At 37.9% G+C, this 25,588-nt stretch overlaps 2 protein-coding genes across 2 annotated transcripts; both read left to right on the top strand.

Annotated features, from left to right (window-relative positions):
- The first annotated feature begins 1,149 nt into the window (after positions 1–1,149).
- LOC113120032 (NACHT, LRR and PYD domains-containing protein 12-like) lies at positions 1,150–9,295 on the top strand. Its single transcript, XM_026289890.1, has 7 exons — positions 1,150–1,219; positions 1,910–2,130; positions 3,724–5,556; positions 6,612–6,785; positions 7,192–7,365; positions 7,846–7,892; positions 7,974–9,295. The coding sequence occupies exons 2-7, from the start codon at positions 1,958–1,960 to the stop codon at positions 8,495–8,497; spliced, it is 2,925 nt and encodes a 974-aa protein (XP_026145675.1). The 5' UTR covers positions 1,150–1,219; positions 1,910–1,957; the 3' UTR covers positions 8,498–9,295.
- Positions 9,296–10,994: 1,699 nt separating this feature from the next.
- LOC113120097 (NACHT, LRR and PYD domains-containing protein 3-like) lies at positions 10,995–19,198 on the top strand. The gene is made up of 6 exons (XM_026290019.1): positions 10,995–11,036; positions 11,766–13,786; positions 13,938–14,111; positions 16,397–16,570; positions 18,149–18,195; positions 18,278–19,198. The coding sequence occupies exons 2-6, from the start codon at positions 11,784–11,786 to the stop codon at positions 18,799–18,801; spliced, it is 2,922 nt and encodes a 973-aa protein (XP_026145804.1). The 5' UTR covers positions 10,995–11,036; positions 11,766–11,783; the 3' UTR covers positions 18,802–19,198.
- The last annotated feature ends 6,390 nt before the right edge of the window (positions 19,199–25,588 follow it).

The following is a 25,588-nucleotide window of genomic DNA, read 5'->3' as shown; positions in this document are numbered from 1 at the left end:
TTTCAGTGCGTGTTCAGTTCCTTCAGGTTTCACTGAATGTGTGAAATATGTTCATGTACAGTAGAATCAGCAGACAGTCACTCACCTGAGAATTTGATGAGGACATGCGCCACTAGAGGAAGATGTTCTCTCTCATTCTCACTTCAAACAAACACATTAGAGCTGTGCAATACACGCTTTATATTACATTTTATATGTTGACTTCTCTCGTTCTAACGAATCACAGATTCAATTTGAAATATAGCTATATTTGTTTTTTTTACCGTATTCAGGACAGTTTTCAAAGAGTAAAACACATTAACCCTTCATCTGGTCGTTTGAAAATGTAATTATTTTTATACTATAATTTTTTTTTTTTTTTTTTTTTTTTTTTTAACAGCTTATTATGTGTTGTTGATGATATTAAGGAGTCCTTCCTACAGGACTCTGTGTGTATGTGTGACTGATCCCTTCTCGAAAATTTAAGTGGAGCAGGAAGAACAAGTGGTTCGATAAGGAAGTTTCAGTAACAGCGGCCCACATAGCAAACGGACTTGTGAAATATGTTCATGTACAGTAGAAACACCTGAGAATGTGATGAGGACATGCGCCATTAGAGGGAGATGTTCAATCTAAACATGACATAATGAACAGTCATCCTTTCTCATGTCAAACAAACACATAAGAGCTGAGCGAGAAAAGCTGTTCATTCATTCTTACATTTGATTTATCTAATTGAAATGAATCACAGCTTAACTAACAGCTATCGAAAATACAACTAGGATATTATGGGGCAGGACTGCCTGGTACTGTTTTTATCATAAAATTATGTAAAATAAATGTTTCAGTGGTGCAAAACTACTGACGTTTCACCATAACAAGAATAGCAATGCACAGCAAAAGAACAGAAAGATTTACAAGTCATTAGTTTTACAAATATCGTCATTAAAAAAAAAATATGTAAAAAATGTACTTACTACAAGTAGAATGTCTAAAGTGGACTATTGAAATAAAGTGTTAACATAATTCTTTGTTTGAATGTATATTAACTGTAAAAGTGTTGCTGGTTTACTCATTTATGAATATGACCTTGAGGTGTATGTGTACAGTAAATAAATGTTTTTTTTTTTTTTCTATGAAACGTAGTGTGACTTCTTTTTTTTCTCCAAAGTGCTTAATGAAATCCCTCCTCAAATGTTTTAATCGACAAAGGAGACTGAAAACGCAAGAGGGTTTTCATGTAAGTACATTTATAAAGCTATACCATAAAAAAACAAAAGCGGAAAAGCCATTGCTTAGATTTATTTTATTTTCATAATTGCATTAAATGAGTTTTTCAAGTCATTTGTTTAGTCTATGCAGAATTCATGACTAAAATTAAAACAATTTGATAAGTACTTTCTTTTCTACCATCATTTCTTTTAAAATTGATCATTGTTTAATTTTTTTAAAGATTATTTATTTGAAATATTTGTCAATGATGAGCAGGAATAAAGTTTTGAAAATTTTAAAATTCAAGGTAACTTGATGCATTCAGATTTTTAAGTTCTCTCATCTGTTTTATAACTTCTAATAACACTTTATTTTATTTTGCCATTTTGAATTTATTTTTATTTTGAATGTAAAATACTTCATTCAACTATAGTTCTTAATGTTCTGGAAATACAATGCTTTGATAATGGAGCTGGACAATTTTTGATGTAGGAAATATCACTCAGTAAACCTGTTTTTCTGGTCATTCTATAAGAAAGCCTACACCATGGTCTGCAGTGATAGACAGTCATAATAAAAGTGATAGACGGTTTAAGAGGAGAACAATGTTGCTTGAAACTAAGTAGTTGTATTTAGTGCTGAATGTAAATGTGAATTTATCACACTTACAAGAAAAGAGCATGTGAATTTATCATTCATAATGTTTAACTGTTTGCAGGAGTAACACTTCTAGCCTGGTGAACTGGGATTAATATTAGCCTCTTCAATGGAGGGAAAGAAGAGCAACACTAAATCCAAAGTGGATATATATAAAGATCAAGGGGAGGAGAGAACTGAAAGAGCCAAATCTCCAGAACCCAGCTGTGTGTCTATGAATAGTGAACAATCCATGGATTATCCTCCTGGTGTCAGTGATGGAACAGTGACCTCTGAACCCAGGTAAAGCAAAACACTAATCCCGAATATCCATGTATAATATAATAGCGATTTGATGAATCATTTGATTAATGTTTTATTTGATATCATAACCTGATGTTGATAATATATTTAGCAAAATGCTGTTGCACTGTATGGATTTCTAACATGTAACTATATGAATATAAACATAAAATTTTATTAATTTGGAAAACCATCTCATGTGTGTAAACCCAATTGGTCGAAAATAAAATTTGCTGTCAATTATTTTCATTAGACTTTTCAATTGATTTAAGTTGGCAACAACTCATTAAACATTTCCACTCCCTCTGAATTTTATCTATAATTGTCTGCAAGAATCATGCCATCACTTTGTTTGTACCAAGTGTTTATTTAACATTTATAATAATTTATAATCAAATAAATAAATGGATTAAAGCAATTAAATTATACTGATTCTATCTTATTTGTCATTATTTGGTGGAGAGGTCACAGTGTCTCTCTCACTTCACTAATAGGACAGCTGGAAAGGAAATGGGATGAATTTAAAAGTTTAAAATAGTAAAGTAACAATAGTATTACTATGCCAATATTTATTTTGTATTATTCTTAAAAGTAATGGTTAAGACAGAAGTTTGTTAGTGCTTCCAAAATTTGTTGAGGTAATGTATTAATTTAACAGCAGATTTAGTAAATGTAAAATTAAGTGCATTTAAAATTTTAGAGAAATGTTAAAACATGAATGCATAAAATTACTATATCAATTCAGTAATAAAATCACAAATGTGAATTAATGATCAAACATATCATCTATACTGAGTAAGCAGACCTGTACTTTTCATTAACATGAAAGTATGAGACATGCAGTTTGTTTCCTTTTACGTCCCTTTAATTTTATTAACTATTGGCCTGTTTTAAATGTAAAAAGATAATAAATACAAATTTTATTTTAAAATTAACTTACTGTATGTTGTCTTATTACAAAACTCAAAGAGCCAAATCTCCAGAACCCAGCTGTGTGTCTATGAATAGTGAACAATCCATGGATTATCCTCCTGGTGTCAGTGATGGAACATTGACCTCTGAACCCAGGTAAAGCAAAACACTAATCCCGAATATCCATATATATAATGATTTGATTAATCATTTGATTAATGTTTTATTTGATATCATAACTTGATGTTATGATAAGCTATTTTGCTAAATATTGTTGCACTGTATGGATTTCTAACATGTAACTATATGTATATAACCATAAAATTCTATTCATTGGGAAAACCATGTGTGTAGACCCAAATGGTCGAAATTTATTTTCATTAGAAGTTTTAATTGATTACATTTAGCCCTAATTATCATTGCAATGTTGGGATGTGAAAACACATTTTTTGGCACAAATAATAACAATAATTATTTGTAACATAATAAAACTGACTGACTCAGCAGTGGTGAAAGGGATGATCTGATCTGGGTTCAGTCCAGATGTGGAGTTTGTGAGCAGGTTCTGAGAGATTCTGTCTCTGTCATCTGTTTCTGCAGCAATCAGTCCAGACCATCAGAACAGTTGGACTCTCCTCAGTGCAGAAAGAGATCCAGAACAAACAGAGCCATGAAATCCAGTTCCGCTGGGTGTGTTCACCTGCAGGAGGAGACTGGAGACCTGCATAAACCACTGGATGATGAACTACAGAGAGTCAAAGAGCAGCACAAAACCAGCATGAAGAACAAGTATGAGAGATTATTTGAGGGACTGAAACTCCAGAAGAATGAAAGCCTCCTGAACAGCATCTACACACAGCTCTACATCATAGAGGGAGAAAGAGAAGGAGTGAATGAAGAACATGAGGTTTTACAGATGGAGAAAACAGCCAGAACACAACACTCACAAGACACTCCAATCTACTGCAATGACATCTTTAAAGCCTCCGCTGAAGCAGGATGTGAGGAGAAAGAGCAGATCAAGACTGTTCTTACTAAAGGCATCGCTGGAATCGGAAAAACCGTCTCTGTGCAGAAGTTCATTCTGGACTGGGCCGAGGGAAAATCCAATCAGGATGTAGATTTCATGTTTGTGCTTCCATTTCGAGAGCTGAACTTGATCAGAGATCATCCGTACAGTCTTCACAGACTTCTGCTGGACTTTCATCCTGAACTTCAAGATCTGGACTCACAGATTTATGAGGAGTGTAAAGTTGTGTTCATCTTTGATGGTCTGGATGAAAGCAGAATCACACTGATGTTTTCAGACGCTCAGAAAGTTTGTGATGTGACTGAGACTTCATCAGTGGCTGTGTTGATGTCAAAGCTGATGAAAGGAGAGCTGCTTCCCTCTGCTCTCATCTGGATCACCTCCAGACCAGCAGCAGCCAATCAGATCCCCTCCAAATACATCCACCGTCTGACAGAAATTCAGGGATTCACTGAGCCTCAGAAGGAGGAATATTTCAGGAAGAGGATCAGTGATGAGCATCAAGCCAGCAGAATCATCTCACACATCAGAAGAGCAAGAAGCCTCCACATCATGTGCCACATCCCCGTCTTCTGCTGGATCTCATCCACTGTGCTTCAGAAGCTCCTGGAAGAAGATCTGAGTGCAGAAATCCCTCAAACTCTGACTGAAATGTACATCCACTTCCTGCTGATTCAGATCAACATGAGGAAGCAGAAGTATGAAGAGAGAGATCCAGAGAAACTCCTGCCATCCAACAGAGAAGTGATTGTGAAACTTGCTGAAGTGGCTTTCAAACAGCTGATGAAGGGCAATGTGATGTTCTATGAGGAGGACCTGATTGAGAGCAGCATAGACGTCACTGACGCCTCAGTGTATTCTGGGATTTGCACTGAGATCTTTAAGGAGGAATCTGTGATTCATCAGAGGAAAGTCTACAGTTTCATTCATCTGAGCGTTCAGGAGTTTCTCGCTGCTTTCCATGTCTTTTACTGCTATTTAAGCAGCACCATGGAGACCCTTAAGGTCTTTGATTCATTGCATAATTTGCTTAGAGGTGCGGTAGACAAAGCTCTCAAGAGTGAGAATGGACATCTGGATCTGTTCCTGCGGTTCCTGCTGGGCGTCTCACTGGTGTCCAATCAGAGACTCTTACAGGATCTACTGACACACACAGAGAACAGCTCAGAGACCATCAGAGACACCACACAGTACATCAAAGAGAAGATTAAATATGGACGTGAACTCTCCACTGAAAGATCCATCAATCTGTTCCTCTGTCTGCTGGAAGTGAAAGATCAGACCCTGTCCAAAGAGATTCAGGAGTTTGTGAAATCAGACAAACACTCAGAGAAGAAACTCTCTGCTGCTCAGTGCTCAACAATCTCCTACATGCTTCAAATGTCAGAGGAGACACTGGATAAGCTTGACCTCATGACATACAACACATCAGCCGAGGGGAGAAGAAGACTGTTACCAGCTGTGATCAACTGCAGAAAAGCCCTGTGAGTGATTATTTGTAACATTTTTTTTTTCTAAATCACAGTTCCATTGTTGTGCCAAGTGCAAATGTCATCCAATTATCCAATTGAACTTTGAGCTATCTTTAATTTAATTAAATTCTGCCCATTTTAATCAAAGTTTATACCATTTTGACATTGTAATTTAACAAAGCTGTTCAACTGGTAGCACAGAATGTGAGTGAATGGTTACATTTTCCTCTTTTCTACTAGTTACAGCACAAAATAAACATTAACAAACTTAAGAAGCTATGTTAAAAGATACAGTAAAATGATTTAAATGCATCATATTTTGTGTAATTGTAAATGAGAACGTGGAAAGACAGTTTCTAAATAACATGTCACATAGCACTACATTTACCCCTGGAAAACCATTATGTGTACATTGATCATTATCAATTGATTTGCGACATAAATTCAATGTATGAAGGCATATTTTGCTAAATATATGTATAGTATTAAATATACATTTTTATTTTACTTAATATTTTAGTGGTGTATGAATAAATGTACGTTGAATATAACATGGAAAGACTGTGTGATTATAATACAAATTGGAGTAGAACCATGTAGTTATATAATTAGAAAGTTTATGTAAAATTACAACTTCAAAAAGCAAATTCATTTAAAAGTTTGGGCTCTGTCAGTTTTGCAATTAATTCAATTTGTAAATGTATCAAGTAAGTGTAAACGCCTTCTCTGTATAATGCCGGGCATTGGTTGAGAGAAATTCCCTCTTTCTGAAAACATTTTTTTTTTCTTAAAAAAATTATATATATATAATATAGTACCATTATCTTAGTGCAAGTGCAGTACAGTTAAAGCACTGTTATAAACGCTGTCTCTTAATGGATATTTATTTTATAAATTTTTTCTTCATTTGATATAAAATTTTAGATTAAATTAGATTAGATTAAGTTTAGATTAGTTCAGTAAACCACCTTTTACCCTCTTCTACAAGAATGCAGTTGATATTATTTAAATACCAGTCGTAGAATGAGGTTAAGCATTTAATTCTCCTGTGTTTAATTATCTTTCAGTTTTGCTGGCTGTAACATCACTGCTTGGTCCTGTGAAACTGTGACATCAGCTCTACAATCCCCAGAATGTGTCCTGAGAGAGCTGGATCTGAGTAACAATGACCTCCAGGATTCAGGAGTGAAGCTGCTCTGTAATGGACTGAAGAGTCTAAACTGTCAACTGCAGATACTGAGGTATTAAGATTATATAGCAATAATGTGTGTTTGTAGATTATCTGTGTGTTTGTAGATTATTTGACTGTGTGTGTCTGCAGATTATTTGACTGTGTGTCTGTAGTTGATTTGTGTGTGTCTGTAGATGATCTGACTGTGTGTGACTGTAGATGATCTGACAGTGTGTCTGAAAATTATCTGATTGTGTGTGTCTGACTGTGTCTGTTGATTATCTGACAGTATGTGTCTTTAGATGATCTGACAGTGCTTTTCTGTAAATTATCTGACAGTGTTGTCTGTAGATGCTCTAATAGTGTGTGTCTGTAGATGATATAACAGTGTGTGCCTGTGGATGATCTGACTGTGTTTGTCTGCAGATGATCTGACTGTGTGCTTCTGTAAATTATCTCTCTCTGTGTGCCTGTAGGTTGTCTGGCTGTATGGTGACAGAGGAAGGCTGTGGTTATTTGTCTTCAGCTCTGAGTTCAAACCCCTCACACCTGAGAGAGCTGGATCTGAGCTACAATCACCCAGGAAAATCAGGAGTCCAGCTGCTCAAACACAAACTGGAGGATCCAAACTATAAACTACAGATACTCAAGTATGTTGAGTTCAATTAATAAACCTTAATATTTGCAGTGGATGATGACATTGTCTGTAGGCCCAAACCTAATGGGAAGAATTGTTCTTCTCTGTGTAGATCTTAGAGAGAAATTGTTAGCTGAAAATAGAACTAAAAAATTGGAGAGGGCATTGATTAGAAGATGAAAATTGGGTTAATGAGACTTTAAAGATTGCAGAGATATTTATAGTTTTAACATAACTCAATGCATGGAAATTAAATATTAAATAATGTCTTATCCACGAGTATATCCTTAAATCAAAACTCTTTTTCCTCCTTCGGCTGTTCACTAGGACCTAAAGCCATTGAGTCAAACAGCTCTGTACAGCTGATTTGAAATAATACATATAATCAAAACCACTGCATGTAAATTTTGCATGTTTAGTAATGGGCTGTATGTTAAAAAAACAATTCCAGCTATTCACAATTTTTTTTTCTGTATGTTTTGTCTCTTTTTAGTTTGGATCATAGAGGGCCCTTCAGGATCAAACCAGGACTTCGAAAATGTATGTTTCTCTCTCTAACACAGACTTTAAATGAAACAACTGAGATTATTAATCTGTTTTTATTTGTCTTCCTGGGTTCAGATGCCTGTGATCTCACACTGGATCCAAACACAGCAAATACTCAACTCATCCTGTCTGATGAGAACAGAAAGATCACATATGTGGAAGATCATCAGCAGTATCCTGATCATCCAGAGAGATTTGCTGATATTCCCCAGGTATTGTGCCAAGAGAGTCTGACTGGACGCTGTTACTGGGAGGTTGAATGGGGATCTTGGGCTCGTATAGCAGTGACATATAAAGGAATCAGCAGGAAAGATGGGACTGTCTGTAAGTTTGGATACAATGACAAATCCTGGTGTCTGAATTGCTCTTTAAATGGGACTGCTGTTTGGCACAACAATGTCTTCACTATTGTCACACATTCACCTCCCTCTACTAGAGTAGGAGTGTATCTGGATTGGCCGGCCGGCACTCTGTCCTTCTACAGGGTCTCTGACACACACACACTCACACACTTACACACATTCAACACCAAATTCACTGAACCCCTATATGCTGGATTTAAGGTGTTTCAGTCTGAACTGTCTCTGTGTCAGATTTAACAGCGGACACACACAGCCAACCTCTGACAATGCTTTTTATACCTCCATAGAAATCTTGGTTATATGTCTGATGACACCTGTAAGAATCACTGTGTACATTTTATATAAAATATAACCAGTATATAAAGTGTCTATATAAACTGTATAACAGTATATAATGTAACTAAATTAGTGTATGAAAATGAAATACATCTAAATGTCTATAAAATCATGCTGTAAAATGTAAGAGTAAATACTAAATATCATAATAAATCATAAAATAACATCTTATTTGTAGTTACTTTATGCATATACATTAAGTGATAGTCCAAGTCACATTAAGGTCATAATGTATTCAGCACTGATGTTTGTGGAATGCAGTTTCACTGAGATCCTCCTGTTCACAGTTAAGCGACTAAGGCAAAACAATTGAACCAGTTCCTAAAGACATGCTGTTCCTGCATTGTGTTTACTGTAAATTTGATCATAAGAAACACGTGATCCGTGTCCACAACAGAAATGTAATGATGTCAGTAGATAAGCAGATATGGACAAATCACTCAAGGACACAATCACTCAAGGTTACAATAAGCCAAACTCATAGTTAATGTACAGTAGGCTAAGTTTCAAACAAAGCTCACTAATGCACCATGGCAAAGGACCAAAATAAATGTATAAAGTATTTGTGTGAACTGTATCTAACAGTAGGACGTTTTATGGTGGATTGGGATAAGGAAACTGAATGTTATCCTATCTCTAATGAACTTGTTGAAATCTAAGAACTGTGATTAGTGGAATAAAGAGTCCCTGAGCTCCTCCTGTTTTCTCTGAACTGAATGTGTGAGACAAATGCAAATTAAACTAAACTTTACTGTTTACTGTAAATCTGATAATGAAAAACCAACCCTGTATCCATACAAACACCATGCAGTCTGTTTGTACTGTCAATTTGTTCATTAATTAATGGGCTGTAACTGTAACTATTCTTTGCATAAAAATAACCTTAAACCCCAGTGGGGAATGAAAATACGTTCTTACTGAATGATCCCTTCACTCTTAAGAAACAAACCCAAACTCTCATTTTACATAGCCTACAATAAAAATAATAGCAATAAAAGAAAAATAATAGTAAATAATTAAACTGGATAATCCGCATATCTAGCTGATTATAGCCTATACATGGCAGATGACCGTTGAGTCAACAACAAGACATATAGGCTAGGTCTACTGAATTGTCTTTATCATCTTAGTCTTCAGTTATTAACTTTAGATGTTGTATGGCTGTGGTAATTGAGTTATAACATACAGACAGACCACAGCAAAGGCAATCTTATGGATTTGATTGTGGTTTGGACTAATTGTCATGGAGTGAACTGAATGCCTGAGTTCAGGTTTCTTTACTGTGTACATAAATTAGGTGGATAAAAAAGTGAGCCAGCATTTTTGCCATAATATGACATGTTTTTAAAAGTTAGTTCTACTTAAAGAAATAATTATTTAGTTTAGACACACAGACATCAAGAATTAGCGTGAGCATCACAACAACAGTGACCATCAAAAAAGCATGTTGTTGCCAATAAAAACTAATCCATGGCTCCCATCATGAATAAATTATGAACTGAACTGTCATTTTAACTTTTTATTGTAACTATATTTTATTTTTGCTGCTTTTATGTGAATTTGTAGTATCTAGTTTTGTGATGTTCAGAGTAGATCTATTTATCTGAATATGCTTTTAGTCACCCTTGTCTCGATTCATACGCTGATTCTTGTTATGTGTGTGTGCCTAAAATTAAAACTCTTAAAAAAATGTTTTTAAATAAATCAGAATCACAAGGGATGCCTAAAAAATGTATAAAAATACAGACTCTTTCATTGTGGAATCAAAGCTATTACAATCAATAAGAAGAAAAAATACTTTAAATGAGTTCAGTGATTAAGGTGAAGCAACAATTACATTAAAACATAATTATCAGCACCAGGTGCTTTTTGCTCTTGGCTTGACACACAAATTTAAAAATTAAGAAGTTAAAAGCCAAGATCCCAACTAAAGCAAACACTGACCACTATAATGGTGACACACAAATTGTGATTTTCTCGGTTGGTGATTCTGCTTGTTAACATCAGATGTTGTCAATAATGGTCAATCATAATTCTTAATTATCTCATTAATTTCAACTCTGCTTCAGTGTTTATATGTGTCCACACTCAGAGTGTTAAATTAACACTGGGCATTTTGCTGTGTATCGACCATTTGATCCTGTTTCGTTTTCTTAATTTCCTTAAATCATCACAGATTTTTAAATGGTCATTTGACGTGTATTATTATTATTATTATTTATTTTTTGAACAGCTGATAATGTGTTGTTGATGATATTAAGGAGACCTTCCTTCAGGACTCTGCGTGTATGTGTACAGTAAATGTACCTGCATGTTTCTAAGAAACAGTGTGACTGATCCCTTCTCGAAAATTTAAGCAGGTGGAGCAGGAAGAACAGGTAAAACAAAAGTAAACAACACTGATGAGGAAGTTTTCTGTAACAGCAGGGCAGTTTTTAACGTAAGTACATTTAATTTGTAATACAACAGCTAGAAATCTGTCTCTTAGACTATTTTAAACAGTTACAATAAATGTGTGTTCAAATGAAGTCATGTTTTAGTATTAGAAGTTGTCAGAGTAATTTTACGTGTGACATGACGTTCCCTATAGAGGTTTATGGTTTCGAACCCAGGCAGATCCCGGCAAATAAACACAGCACACATTTTACAATCTGCACCACGGAAGTTGATAACTGTTGGTTGTCTTTTGTAATGTTGACTAGCCGACTCAAAAAAAAAAGTGTAAACAGCTTCAGCCAACAAGGTGGGCTATATAAACTTAGTGTAAATAGACACTCCGGTATAGAAACCACCTGGAGCTCACTAATTTTCAAAGCATGGCTACGGCCATCTATTTAAGATGTATAATTACATGTGTGACATGACAATTTCATAAACGTTCCCAATATAGTTTTAAAGTTTTGCATTTTTTTTTTGAGTGTGTTTCAGAAATGTTTGACAATGCATCATGTCTTTGCAAAAGCTAAGCAAAGGTCGTCTTATTTAAGATGTAGTAGATGTAATAAACATGTATATATGGTTTAAGAAGGGCATTAGACTGCCAAAATCCTACAACATAGGATGTTGACATTGTTTGATGTTTGTTATTAATGTGAATAGTAATGTGTAATAATGGGAACAGTGCTGTAAAGTAATTTTGAGTGATGTTAGGGGATATATGTGCTTGCAGGAGTGATGAGGCTTATTAATGGAGGAAAAGAAAAGCAGTGTTTCCTCTGACATGAATCTCTGTGAAGAGAAAGAGGGAGAGCGATTTCAAAATGTCCCATCTCCATATCCCAGCTGTGTGTCTATGAAGAGTAGCAGATCCATTATTGAGCCCCCTGCTCTCAGTGTTGAAGCTGTGACCTTTGACCTCAGGCTGCATGGTATCGAAGCAGCCCTGCTGGAGACCACTGAAGAACTGCAGAAACGAGTAGATGATGAACTACAGAGAGTCAAAGAGCAGCACAAAACCAGCATGAAGAACAAGTATGAGAGATTATTTGAGGGACTGAAACTCCAGGAGAATGAAAGCCTCCTGAACAGCATCTACACACAGCTCTACATCATAGAGGGAGAGAGAGAAGGAGTGAATGAAGAACATGAGGTTTTACAGATGGAGAAAACAGCCAGAACACAACACTCACAAGACACTCCAATCTACTGCAATGACATCTTTAAAGCCTCCGCTGAAGCAGGATCTGAGGAGAAAGAGCAGATCAAGACTGTTCTTACTAAAGGCATCGCTGGAATTGGAAAAACCGTCTCTGTGCAGAAGTTCATTCTGGACTGGGCCGAGGGAAAAGCCAATCAGGATGTAGATTTCATGTTTGTGCTTCCATTTCGAGAGCTGAACTTGATCCGAGATCATCCGTACAGTCTTCACAGACTTCTGCTGGACTTTCATCCTGAACTTCAAGATCTGGACTCACAGATTTATGAGGAGTGTAAAGTTGTGTTCATCTTTGATGGTCTGGATGAAAGCAGAATCACTCTGATGTTTTCAGACGCTCAGAAAGTTTGTGATGTGACTGAGACTTCATCAGTGGCTGTGTTGATGTCAAAGCTGATGAAAGGAGAACTGCTTCCCTCTGCTCTCATCTGGATCACCTCCAGACCAGCAGCAGCCAATCAGATCCCCTCCAAATACATCCACCGTCTGACAGAAATTCAGGGATTCACTGAGCCTCAGAAGGAGGAATATTTCAGGAAGAGAATCAGTGATGAGCATCAAGCCAGCAGAATCATCTCACACATCAGAAGAGCAAGAAGCCTCCACATCATGTGCCACATCCCCGTCTTCTGCTGGATCTCATCCACTGTGCTTCAGAAGCTCCTGGAAGAAGATCTGAGTGCAGAAATCCCTCAAACACTGACTGAAATGTACATCCACTTGCTGCTGATTCAGATCAACATGAGGAAGCAGAAGTATGAAGAGAGAGATCCAGAGAAACTCCTGCCGTCCAACAGAGAAGTGATTGTGAAACTTGCTGAAGTGGCTTTCAAACAGCTGATGAATGGCAATGTGATGTTCAATGAGGAGGACCTGATTGAGAGCAGCATAGACGTCACTGACGCCTCGGTGTATTCTGGGATTTGCACTGAGATCTTTAAGCAGGAATCTGTGATTCATCAGAGGAAAGTCTACAGCTTTATCCATCTGAGCGTTCAGGAGTTTCTCGCTGCTTTCTATGTTCTTTATTACCACATGTGCAGCACAACAGAAGCATGTTTTGATTCACTGCACTATTTATACATAAGAGTAGTAGATAAAGCTCTCAAGAGTGAAAATGGACATCTGGATCTGTTCCTGCGGTTCCTGCTGGGCGTCTCACTGGAGTCCAATCAGAGACTCTTACAGGATCTACTGACACACACAGAGAACAGCTCAGAGACCATCAGGGAAACCACACAGTATATTAAGCAGAAGATCAAAGATGGACATGGACTCTCCAGTGAACGATCCATCAATCTGTTCCTCTGTCTGCTGGAAGTGAAAGATCAGACTCTGTTCAGAGAGATTCAGGAGTTTGTGAAATCAGACAAACACTCAGAGAAGAAACTCTCTCCTGGTCACTGCTCAACAATCTCCTACATGCTTCAGATGTCAGAGGAACTGATGGATGAGCTGGACCTCATGAAATACAACACATCAGATGAGGGCAGAAGAAGACTGATACCAGCTGTGATCAACTGCAGAAAAGCTTTGTGAGTATTGCAATGAAGAAATTGTTTCTAAAGAGCAACAATATCCTCTCTGAAAGCAATTGCATTTACAATGTTCTCAAGAAATAAAGTCATTTTGAAAATTCAATAATTAGAATACCAGTCAGGATAAAAATGGTTTCCTCTCTTTCAGTCTTGTTGGCTGCAATCTCACCGTTCAACATTGTGAAATAATGTTATCAGCTCTTCAATCCTCAAACTGTGTCCTGAGAGAGCTGGATCTGAGGAACAATGACCTGCAGGACTCTGGAGTGAAGATTATTTCTGATGGACTGAAGTGTCCAAACTGTCAACTGCAGATACTGAGGTATTAAGAACATATAAGAGATCATTTACAGTCAACTGATCACAATGTTGTTGTGTTTCTGTTGATCTGACTGTAGATACTCTGTGTGTCTGTAGATGGTCTGTGTGTCTGTATATTATCTGACTGTGTGTCTGTAGATGATCTGATTGAGTGTCTGTAGAGGATCTGTGTGTCTGTAGATGATCTTTTAGTTTGTAAATTATTTGACTGTGTCTGTAGATGATCTGTGTGTCTGTAGATGGTCTGTGTGTCTCTCTGTGTGTATGTAGATTATCTGACTATGTGTGTGTATGTAGATTTTCTGACTGTGTCTGTAGATGATCTGACTGTGTTTGTGTAGATAGTCTGTGTGTCTGTAGATCGTCTGTGTGTCTGTAGATGTTCTTAGTTTCTGTAGTTGATCTGACCGTGTTTGTCTGTAGATGATCTGTGTGTGTGTGTGTGTGTGTGTGTGTGTGTGTGTGTGTGTGTCTATAGATTATCTGACTGTGTGTGTCTATAGATGATCTGACTGTGTGTGTCTGTAGATGATCTGACTGTGAGTGTCTGTAGAAGATCTGACTGTGTTTGTCTGTAGATGATCTGATGGTGTGTGTCTGTAGATGATCTGACTGTGTGTCTGTAGATGGACTGACTGTGTGTGTCTGTAGATGATCTGAATGTGTGTGTCTGTAGATGATCTGACGGTTTGTGTCTGTAGGTGATCTGACTGTGTGTGTCTGTAGATGATCTGATGGTGTGTGTCTGTAGATGATCTGATGGTGTGTGTCTGTAGATGATCTGACTGTGTGTTTCTGTAGATGATATGTGTGTCTGTAGATGGTCTGTGTGTCTCTCTGTGTGTATGTAGATTATCTGACAATGTGTCTGTAGAAGATCTGACTGTGTTTGTCTGTAGATGATCTGATGGTGTGTGTCTGTGGATGATCTGACTGTGTGTCTGTAGATGGACTGACTGTGGTGTCTGTAGATGATCTGACTGTGTGTGTCTGTAGATGATCTGACGGTTTGTGTCTGTAGATGATCTGACTGTGTGTGTCTGTAGATGATCTGATGGTGTGTGTCTGTAGATGATCTGACAGTGTGTCTGTAGATGATCTGACTGTGTGTCTGTAGATGGACTGACTGTGTGTGTCTGTAGATGATCTGACTGTGTGTGTCTGTAGATGATCTGATGGTGTGTGTCTGTAGATGGACTGACTGTGTGTGTCTGTAGATGATCTGACAGTGTGTGTCTGTAGATGATCTGACGGTGTGTGTCTGTAGATTATCTGACTATGTGTCTGCAGAAGATCTGACTGTGTTTGTCTGTAGGTTGTCTGGCAGTGTGTGTCTGTAGATGATCTTTCTGTGTGTCTGAAGATAGTCTGTGTGTATTTCAATGGTATGTGTCTCTGTAGATTATCTGATTGTTTGTGTCTGTAGATCATCTGACTGTGTTTGTGTAGATAGTCTGTGTGTCTGTAGATCGTCTGTGTGTCTGTAGATGTTCTGAGTTTCTGTAGTTGATCTGACCGTGTTTGTCTCTCTGTGTGTGTGTGTGTGTGTCTATAGATGATCTGACTGTGAGTGTCTGTAGATGATCTGATGGTGTGTGTCTGTAGATGATCTGACAGTGTGTGTCTGTAGATGATCTGACGGTGTGTGTCTGTAGATTATCTGACTATGTGTCTGTAGAAGATCTGACTGTGTTTGTCTGTAGGTTGTCTGACAGTGTGTGTTTGTAGATGATCTGACTGTGTTTGTGTAGATAGTCTGTGTGTCTGTAGATCGTCTGTGTGTCTGTAGATGTTCTGAGTTTCTGTAGTTGATCTGACCGTGTTTGTCTGTGTGTGTGTGTGTGTGTGTGTGTGTGTGTGTGTGTGTGTGTCTATAGATGATCTGACTGTGAGTGTCTGTAGATGATCTGATGGTGTGTGTCTGTAGATGATCTGACAGTGTGTGTCTGTAGATGATCTGACGGTGTGTGTCTGTAGATTATCTGACTATGTGTCTGTAGAAGATCTGACTGTGTTTGTCTGTAGGTTGTCTGACAGTGTGTGTTTGTAGATGATCTGACGGTGTGTGTCTGTAGATTATCTGACTGTGTTTGTCTGTAGGTTGTCTGGCAGTGTGTGTCTGTAGATGATCTTTCTGTGTGTCTGTAGATAGTCTGTGTGTATTTAAATGGTCTGTGTCACTGTAGATGATCTGATTGTGTGTTTCTGTAGTTGATCTGACTGTGTGTGTCTGTAGATGATCTGGCAGTGTGTCTGTAGTTGATCTGTCTCTGTCCGTGTCTGTAGGTTGTCTGGCTGTATGGTGACAGAGAAAGGCTGTGATTATTTGTCTTCAGCTCTGAGTTCAAACCCCTCACACCTGAGAGAGCTGGATCTGAGCTACAATCACCCAGGACAATCAGGAGTCCAGCTGCTCAAACACAAACTGCAGGATCCAAACTATAAACTGCAGATACTCAAGTATGTGACATTTAAGTTATGTTTTAGAGCTTTTCTTCTGCTACTTTTCTGCTTGTAGTGAATAAATCCTTATATTAGCTCACCAAATGTATTTGAATAATATTTTTACTGCTGTTTTTTGATGAAGAGATGAAAAGATGTTTTACTCTAAACAAATGCAAGTTGATTGGTTACATTTAAATCTAATATGGAGAGAAATTGCAATAGCAAACAGGACATTCAATGGATGTAAATTAGACTAAAGTGTGCCTATCATGCCTATTTCTATTTCTAATAAAGAAATAGCAAATAAAGAAATAGCAAATAGCAAATTAGTTGTTTTAAATTTCAATCCCATTCAGTAAATTTCACATCACAAATTCTTACATCTACTTTCTGTGCGGACATCCCCTGAAAACAAACTTCAAACGTTGTAGCTCATTTGTATGATGTAATATCAAAAAGAGACTCTGCGCTGTGAAAGTAAATTCAGATTATTTTTACTTCCAAAGGATGAGGTTGTGCAATATTCTTCTTTACTAAGATACCAGAGCAGTATAATAAAAAACTTTTTGCTGTGTTCTCGTCAATTCACTGTCGACTGCTTCTCCAATCTCTGTGAGTTAAGTGCGGGATTTGTAAACCAGTTGTCTTTGAAATCTTGGTCAGTGCCCAGTTTGTTTTTAACATTTTGCTCCTCCTAATCACACCCCTGTAAGTATGATTAATAATTGTTGCTTTGATGTTCTGTCGAGCGTGCAAAATATGTAGTTTTGTGTGTTGTGTTATATGTTGTGTAAAAAGTCAGTGCAGCTGTAAGTTTACTACCAGGCATCATGTAATGATCTTCTCAACTGGTTTTTATTTAGAGTCTGATCGATGCTGTTAATTTAATATTAGTGACTACAGTAGATGTGTTACAATGCATAAGATCCTGTAGATTTATATCATATGTATTTTAGACTGTTCTTTTTTAAATAAAATTTTTTATGATTCACTCTGAACTGCAGAATGCTAAGACACACAGAGACCTCAAGAATTACTGTATGAATTTTAACAATGGTGACATGCTTCATGTCACAATGCATTCTGGGTGCCATGTATGAGTTTTGTATGATGTAACCAGAATACAGTGCAGCATGAAGCATGTCACCATTGTTGAGAGTATCATCTAACTCCAGACTCTTTGCTGTTTTTGCCATAATAAACATTACGGCAGCTAAAGAACGACACTGACAAGTGTCAAATTGCACAACTAAAGCCAACACTTACCACCATTATGGTGACATCAAACCAAACTATTACTTTTAAACAGACATCAACATCCACATCTAAACATCTGCTTAAAACTTAATTAGAATGTTAGAGGAAAATGTTCTAATAATGTTCTAATAACATTTTTAGAATGTTTTTAGAGAATGTTATCCTATCTTTTGAGAGAACATTCTGGAAACAAAAATAAAACTTATTTTAATGAGTTAAAGTAATGTACAGTAACAACATAAGTTGCCATGACTTACTAATCATATTTTGTATAGTGTGGGTGAATGAGAATAACTACCTATGATTATTTGTGTCCGTGTGTTTCTTTCTTTTTAGTTTGGATCACGGAGGGCCCTTCAGAATCACACCCGGACTAAGAAAATGTAGGTTCTTTCCACATCTCTGCGTGTTTAATGATAACAAATTAGATTTTTTAACTGATTCTATCATTCTTCTTGTGTTCAGATGCCTGTGATCTCACACTGGATCCAAACACAGCACACACACAACTCATCCTGTCTGATGAGAACAGAAAGATCTCATATGTGGAAGATCATCAGCAGTATCCTGATCATCCAGAGAGATTTGCTGATATTCCCCAGGTATTGTGTCGAGAGAGTCTGACTGGACGCTGTTACTGGGAGGTTGAATGGGGATCTTGGGCTCGTATAGCAGTGACATATAAAGGAATCAGCAGGAAAGATGGGACTGTCTGTAAGTTTGGGTACAATGACAAATCCTGGAGTCTATTCTGCACTGAGACTGGATTTGCTTTATGGCATAACAATAAGGCCAATAAAATACCAACTCCTTTACCATCTAAAAGAGTAGGAGTGTATGTGGACTGGCCGGCTGGTACTCTGTCCTTCTACAGCGTCTCTGACACACACACACTCACACACTTACACACGTTCAACACCACATTCACTGAACCCCTCTATGCAGGGTTTAAGGTGTATGGTTCATCACTGTCTCTGTGTCAGATTTAACAACAAACACACATCTAACAACACTTTGCACCTCTGTCATTTTCTTGCTCATATAGTTGTAAGTGGGAAAGTTTGATGAAATCTGTTGATTCACATAAATGTCAGAAAGTTTAGGTTTTACTCTCTGGTCCATGATCAGCTGTACATTTAAACTGTAAATAATTAAGCTCATCAAACCTTTCTGGGTTCATTCCAGTTTCTGGTTTTACATACTGCACATGATCCAGACTCTTGTGTTTAGTCATCACCTCCAGGCAGTGTTTATATATTTTTCATTTTACATACGTAGCAGTTTCGGATGTGCAGTTTGCTTCTTTTTGTTCTTTTTATTTTTATTGAAATGTGGCTTTGTAGATAGAGTAAAACCTTAATAAATACAAAAGTTATTTGACACTAACTTGGCACATGTTGTTTATTTAAATTGAAAACACTCTGTAAGTAAAGTTCCAAGGGTGTAGAAATTGATCAGATGTTATAAACTGACTGGCACTTTTTTCATCTAACAATCTCAGCTCTTAATAGAAATACTTCAGAACTCTAGTAGCTTCTATGTCTTTACTGTCAGAGAGGAGACACAAAAAAAAAAAAAAAAAAATGCAATGTAGATTGTCTTGAAGTGTCTAGAACATCCACAACTGCTCAGACAAAAAGCTCAGGTAAACTCAGGTAAAGATAGGTATTTAGTGTCAACTGTTATGTAATTAGAAGGCAGTTTAATTTATTTGTTCATCCTTTGAATAAATAACTTTAAACAATATGCTAGAGATAGAGGTTTTACCACAAAAAGACATTTGTATGAACTCTATCAGACTGGATTGGGATGAGACCATCTGATGATCATTTAGCGCCCCCTTCTGGACAGAGACCGATCAGACAAACATGGGTTTTAATAAGAGATTTAACTGTCAGAACTTTCACATTGGTTATTGTAGTGTGTATTTCTTTCTAATAGTTGTGTAATGTATGTACTATTGGGTATCAGCATTCTGTGATAAGCCTGCCCTCTAGTGGTGACTCATAAAAGTGACGTATTGAAGTTAACAGTTCAGAGTAAAAACAATGTGAGTTAACACGACTCGATTGTCTGCTGTGTGTATCATTCATTCTGCCAACATACACAACAAAATTGGCGACGAGGTCTGGATCAACAACTACAGATGCGTCAACAAGACTTTAATGGACATGTAACAGGAAGAGATTGTGAAAAGACAGCGTGAGTCACATGAAAGAAAGAGAAGCCAATTAAAGTGTAAAGCTAAACTGCAAACGAGCAAAAATGTCAATGATTGGAACAATCACCGCTTTTGATAGTAATGCTGAAGATTGGGGAACTTATGTGGAAAGAGTGGAATTATACTGTGAGGCTAATGATGTTGCAGATGATAAGAAGGTGGCTGTTTTGCTGAGCGTGATGGGAGCAAAGACGTATGGACTGCTCCGTAGTTTGTTAACCCCTGAAAAGCCAGCGGATAAAACATTTCAGCAAATAGTGGACATTCTAAATGAACATTTAAACCCCAAACCCCTATTAATTGCGGAAAGATTCAGATTCCATAAGCGTAACCAAGCAAAAGGAGAAAGCATTCCTGAATATATAGCTGAGCTACGCCGATTGTCAGAACATTGTCAATTTGGAGCTGGACTGGCAGATGCATTAAGAGACAGGCTTGTGTGTGGAATGCACAATGAAAGCACACAAAAAAGACTGTTGACAGAAAAAGACTTGACACTCGATCGTGCACTGAACATAGCAATATCCATGGAGACTGCAGCAAAAGATGCATTGGAATTGCAACAAAAAACAATGGAATGTGCAACAAATAAGCTGTCACTGAAACTGGAAAGAAAACAGAAATGTTATCGCTGCGGAAAAATGTCTCATGATGCGAATGACTGCTGGTTCAAAGATAAAGAGTGCAGAAAATGCCATAAAAATGGGCACATCGAACGTGTATGCAAAATGGGCAGACAGAGGATACAAAAAGACAGAACACACAAAGTGAAACGTAAATCCGCCACTGTACATCAAGTTACTGAAAATGAAACAAACACAAGTTCAGGTACAGATGATCTTTCATGTTTGGAACTGTACAGTATTAAGGAGACTGATCGAAGAGTTATTTGGCTTACACCAGAAGTGTCAGGAGTCAAACTAAAAATGGAGTTAGACACTGGATCGGCCTTATCAGTCATCTCAGCAGCTGATTACCAGCGACTGTTCTCAAAAATACCACTGCAAAGCACATCAGTGATATTAAAGACCTATACTGGTGAAAAAGTGTCTCCGAAAGGGAAATTACCAGTAATTGTGAAGTACAAAGAAAATCAGCAGCAACTGAACTTGTATGTGTTGGAAAATGGAGGGCCTGCATTGTTTGGACGTGAGTGGCTGAGGAAAATACCTGTGGACTGGCACACAATAAAAAACCTGGATGTGTCCCAGCAAGTCAATAACAAAGAGACACAAAAGACCCTAGTGCAAATTTTAGAAAATGCAGAACCTGTGTTTCAGAAAGGAATAGGAACACTTAAGGGAATAAAAGCAAATCTGGAGTTGGAAGAAAACACTTCTCCAAAATTCTTTAAAGCTCGCCCAGTCCCGTACGCAATTCGTCCCAAGGTGGAGGCAGAGCTGGAAAATTTGGAAAAAATGGGAATTCTGACAAGGGTTGAATGGAGCGAATGGGCAACACCCATAGTCCCAGTGATCAAAAAAGGGAAAGCAGGAGATGTGCGTATTTGCGGGGATTTTAAAGTGACCATTAATCCAGCGCTTCATGCAGTACAGTATCCCCTGCCACGCATTGAAGACATTTTTGCATCCTTGTCTGGTGGAGAACACTTCTCAAAAATTGACCTAGCCCAAGCTTACCTCCAAATGGAGATGGATGAGAAATCCAAGAAATTCTTGACCATCAACACACATAAAGGGCTCTATCAGTACAACCGTCTTGTTTTTGGAATTGCCTCAGCCCCTGCTTTGTGGCAGAGAGCGATGGACCAGGTGTTGCAGGGTATCCCGGGAACGCAGTGTTACCTGGATGATATCATTGTAACGGGGAAGGATGATTCAGATCACCTCCAAAACTTGCAACGGGTGCTGATGAGATTGTGTGAGTATGGACTAAGAGCCAACAAAGAAAAATGTGAGTTCTTTAAGTCTCAGATTTCTTACTGTGGTCATGTGATAGACAAAGATGGTCTACACAAGTCACAAGACAAAATTGAAGCTGTGCTAAAGGCGCCACACCCACAAAATGTGTCTCAACTGCGATCATATCTCGGACTTGTGAACTATTACCACAAATTTCTTCCAAACCTCTCCACTGTACTACATCCTTTGAATGCATTGTTGCAAACAAAGACACAGTGGAAATGGTCGGACAGCTGTGAACAAGCTTTCCAAGAGACCAAAAGGCTCATAACTTCTGATGTAGTGCTGACACACTTCAACCCATCTATGCCTATCAGACTGGCGTGCGATGCATCACCATATGGAATTGGCGCAGTGCTGTCACACAAGTTTCCAGATGGCACTGAAAAACCGATAGCCTTCGCATCTAGATCACTAACGACAGCAGAACGTAACTATGCACAAATAGACCGTGAAGCACTTAGTCTCGTGTGGGGTGTAAAAAAATTCCACCATTATCTGTATGGTCAAAGGTTTACCCTGATCACAGATCATCAGCCCTTGGTCTCGATCTTCAATGTTCGGAAGGGTGTCTCAGCGATGGCCTCAGCACGGCTGCAGCGTTGGTCACTCTTTTTGGGTGCTCACCAATATGATATCGAGTACAAAGGCACCAAACTACACGGTAATGCTGATGGCTTGTCACGTCTTCCACTAAAGTTGACAGAAGAGTCAAAGGCGATGGATCCAGCTGACGTGTTTCAAACCTCAATTGTGAGTCAGTTTCCTGTGACAAATGCCACTATTCAGAGAGAAACCCGCAATGACCCAACATTGTCTAAGGTCTATGATATCACTGTACATGGGTGGCCGACAAAAGGGAACTCCCTATATCCAGCATTCGCAGCGAGGAGAGAACAGCTTTCTGTGTGTCAAGGAACTCTAATGTGTGGCTTACGAGTCGTCATTCCCTCCAAATTGCGCAGTAAGATGCTAGACACACTGCATGAAGGACATTTGGGCACTGTAAAAATGAAAAACCTTGCCCGCAGTTACATGTGGTGGCCGGGAATCGACAAACAGATTGAGGATCTGGCAAAGGCTTGTCCAGGATGTCAAAAGACACAGAACTCTCCGCCATTAGCTCCCTTGCATCCCTGGGAATGGCCGTCAACACCGTGGCAAAGAGTGCATGTCGACTTTGCTGGACCATTCAAGGACTCCATGTTCTTGATCGCCGTGGACGCGCATTCTAAGTGGCCTGAAGTTGTTCTAATGAAGACAACCACATCCGAAAAGACTGTTTCTGTGCTAAGAACAATATTCTCCAGAAATGGGCTGCCAGAACAGATATGCACGGATAATGGACGACAGTTTGTCTCAGACGAGTTTCAGAAATTCATGAAGCTGAACGGAGTCAAGCACATTACTTCCGCACCATACCATCCTGCCACTAATGGCTTGGCAGAAAGGTTTGTACAAACCTTCAAGAAAGCAATAAAAGCAATGGATAATGACACTATCTCGCTCCAACACAAAATAGACAACTTCCTTTTCATGTACAGAAATGCCACTCACTCCACGACTGGTCAAACACCAGCGATGATGTTCCTGAAGAGGAATTTAAGATCTCGTTTGGATCTCATCAAACCTGATGTTCGACGAGATGTAGAAAACAAACAATTTGTGCACATGAACAATAGACAAACAAGAAACTTTCAAGTAGGACAAGAAGTCTTAGCACGTGACTACAGACTGGAAAAGTGGCAGCCAGGTACCATCACCACCAGAACTGGACCCTTGTTGTACACAGTAAAGGTTGGAGACAACACATGGAGACGGCATGCAGATCAGCTGGTGGATCGTCAGACAAAATCCTCGCTGTTACCTGTTTCTGATTCACCTGACAATGTCCCTGATGTAAATGACAAGGTCAATGATGCTGTTGAGACTGCCCCTCTTACCTCAGTTAACACAAACGATTCTGAACCACAAAATGATGAACCAGATGGGACGATTCCAGTTACACCTGAACAGCACCCAGGTTCACAGAGACGTTATCCTGAGAGATGTAGGAAACCTCCCCAAAGGCTTGATTTGTAGTTGTGTTTTAGTTGGCAACATTGTTCAGGTTAATTGTAAATGTTATGCAGTAAGTTTATAGTTCTGTATTTCTTGTTTCTTAGGTTGATTAATCTAGGGGGGGAGGAAAGTGTAATGTATGTACTATTGGGTATCAGCATTCTGTGATAAGCCTGCCCTCTAGTGGTGACTCATAAAAGTGACGTATTGAAGTTAACAGTTCAGAGTAAAAACAATGTGAGTTAACACGACTCGATTGTCTGCTGTGTGTATCATTCATTCTGCCAACATACACAACAAGTTGAATCTAATCTCTCTGTAACACCTGCAGCTGGAGATGACATTGAACACCTTTGCAGGACACAATGATTTGAATGATGAGTTAACATTTCTACTAAAGACATTAAAGGCTGCATCAGGGACACTACAGCCTTATTTGTTTTACAGAAGTATGAAAATAATCCATGAGAGCAGATACTGGGACAGAAACTGAACAACAGACAAAGTGTCATGTGTGTTTATGAGATGAAACGACAGCAGAAGTGTTCGGTTTTATTCAGGGATTGGGATCGATTACACAGAGTAAGAGCAATGTATTTAAGAAGGTCTGCCAATACATCATTTACTGATTTTATCATTTAAATATGCAGTGTATGTTATATAATCCAAATGTTATTATTATTATTAGTTTTACTGTTTCAATAAATACCTAATAAAATTAGTCGTTGTATAAAGTCTGTTGTGATTAATCTCATAGTTGTTTGGTTAAATTCATAGCTCAGAATTATTAAAAAAAAAAAAAAAAAAAATTGAGAAATAATTGGCGAAATATTTCAGAAACCAAGTCACTGTCTGAATTTAGAATAACATATTGATATACTATATCTGGTCTGGTATATGGCAGAAATACCGTAGAAACCACAACGGTATATTCTATCTGGTAATATGCAACAGCTGCTGATTTATTTATTTTTTATTATATATTTTTTTTACAATAGTGTTCAAGACCCAGTAAACATACAGCTTCAAGCCAACGAGATATTTAAAGCTTCTTAAACTCATCTGTACAACACTGTTGTATTATAATACACTAAAATGTTCTGAATTATGTGATTACCAGCTTGTAATTGTAAAAAGCTTTTTGGGAGCTCGCATAGAAACTGACTTTAGTGGACTCATGTTTCTGTATGTGTGATGAAACACCTCAGACATGATTCAGTTATTTAAAAAAGGAGTTTAGATGTGATGTTTACATCAGGGAAAGGTAGTGAATCCGCATAATGACATATCAGGGGAAGCCTTTTTTATAAAAGCAGCTACAGTAAATGGATCGAGTGTCTTTTTTGTCCATGACCTGCATTTGGAAAGGTACATCAGGTTATCATTTCCTCCCCTAAACAGTAAGCACCTCTCTTAAAAGAGGTCAGTTAAACAGCTCAGCGAATTCACTTAATAGAGGCTGATTACTATCCTTGACAACTTTCTCCGGATGTGACTGAACTAAGAACAGTTATTTGTTAAAGATCAGAAAGGGGTTGAGAATGTCTCCATCTAGAGCTGGATGTGTGGCGT

The sequence above is a fragment of the Carassius auratus genome, chromosome 1, assembly GCF_003368295.1.
Source record: "Carassius auratus strain Wakin chromosome 1, ASM336829v1, whole genome shotgun sequence".
NCBI lineage: Eukaryota > Metazoa > Chordata > Actinopteri > Cypriniformes > Cyprinidae > Carassius > Carassius auratus.
The sequence above is the reverse complement of the archived record's forward strand: the minus strand, read 5'-3'. Positions and strand labels throughout refer to the sequence as shown.

Coding starts and splice junctions, on each gene's coding strand:
- LOC113120032 (XM_026289890.1), top strand. CDS start 1,958: ATGGAGGGAAAGAAGAGCAACACTAAATCCAAAGTGGATATATATAAA. Junction 2,131..3,723: donor ACAGTGACCTCTGAACCCAG/GTAAAGCAAAAC, acceptor CATGAAATCCAG/TTCCGCTGGGTGTGTTCACC. Junction 7,893..7,973: donor CAAACCAGGACTTCGAAAAT/GTATGTTTCTCT, acceptor TCCTGGGTTCAG/ATGCCTGTGATCTCACACTG.
- LOC113120097 (XM_026290019.1), top strand. CDS start 11,784: ATGGAGGAAAAGAAAAGCAGTGTTTCCTCTGACATGAATCTCTGTGAA. Junction 14,112..16,396: donor TGTCAACTGCAGATACTGAG/GTATTAAGAACA, acceptor CCGTGTCTGTAG/GTTGTCTGGCTGTATGGTGA. Junction 18,196..18,277: donor CACACCCGGACTAAGAAAAT/GTAGGTTCTTTC, acceptor TCTTGTGTTCAG/ATGCCTGTGATCTCACACTG.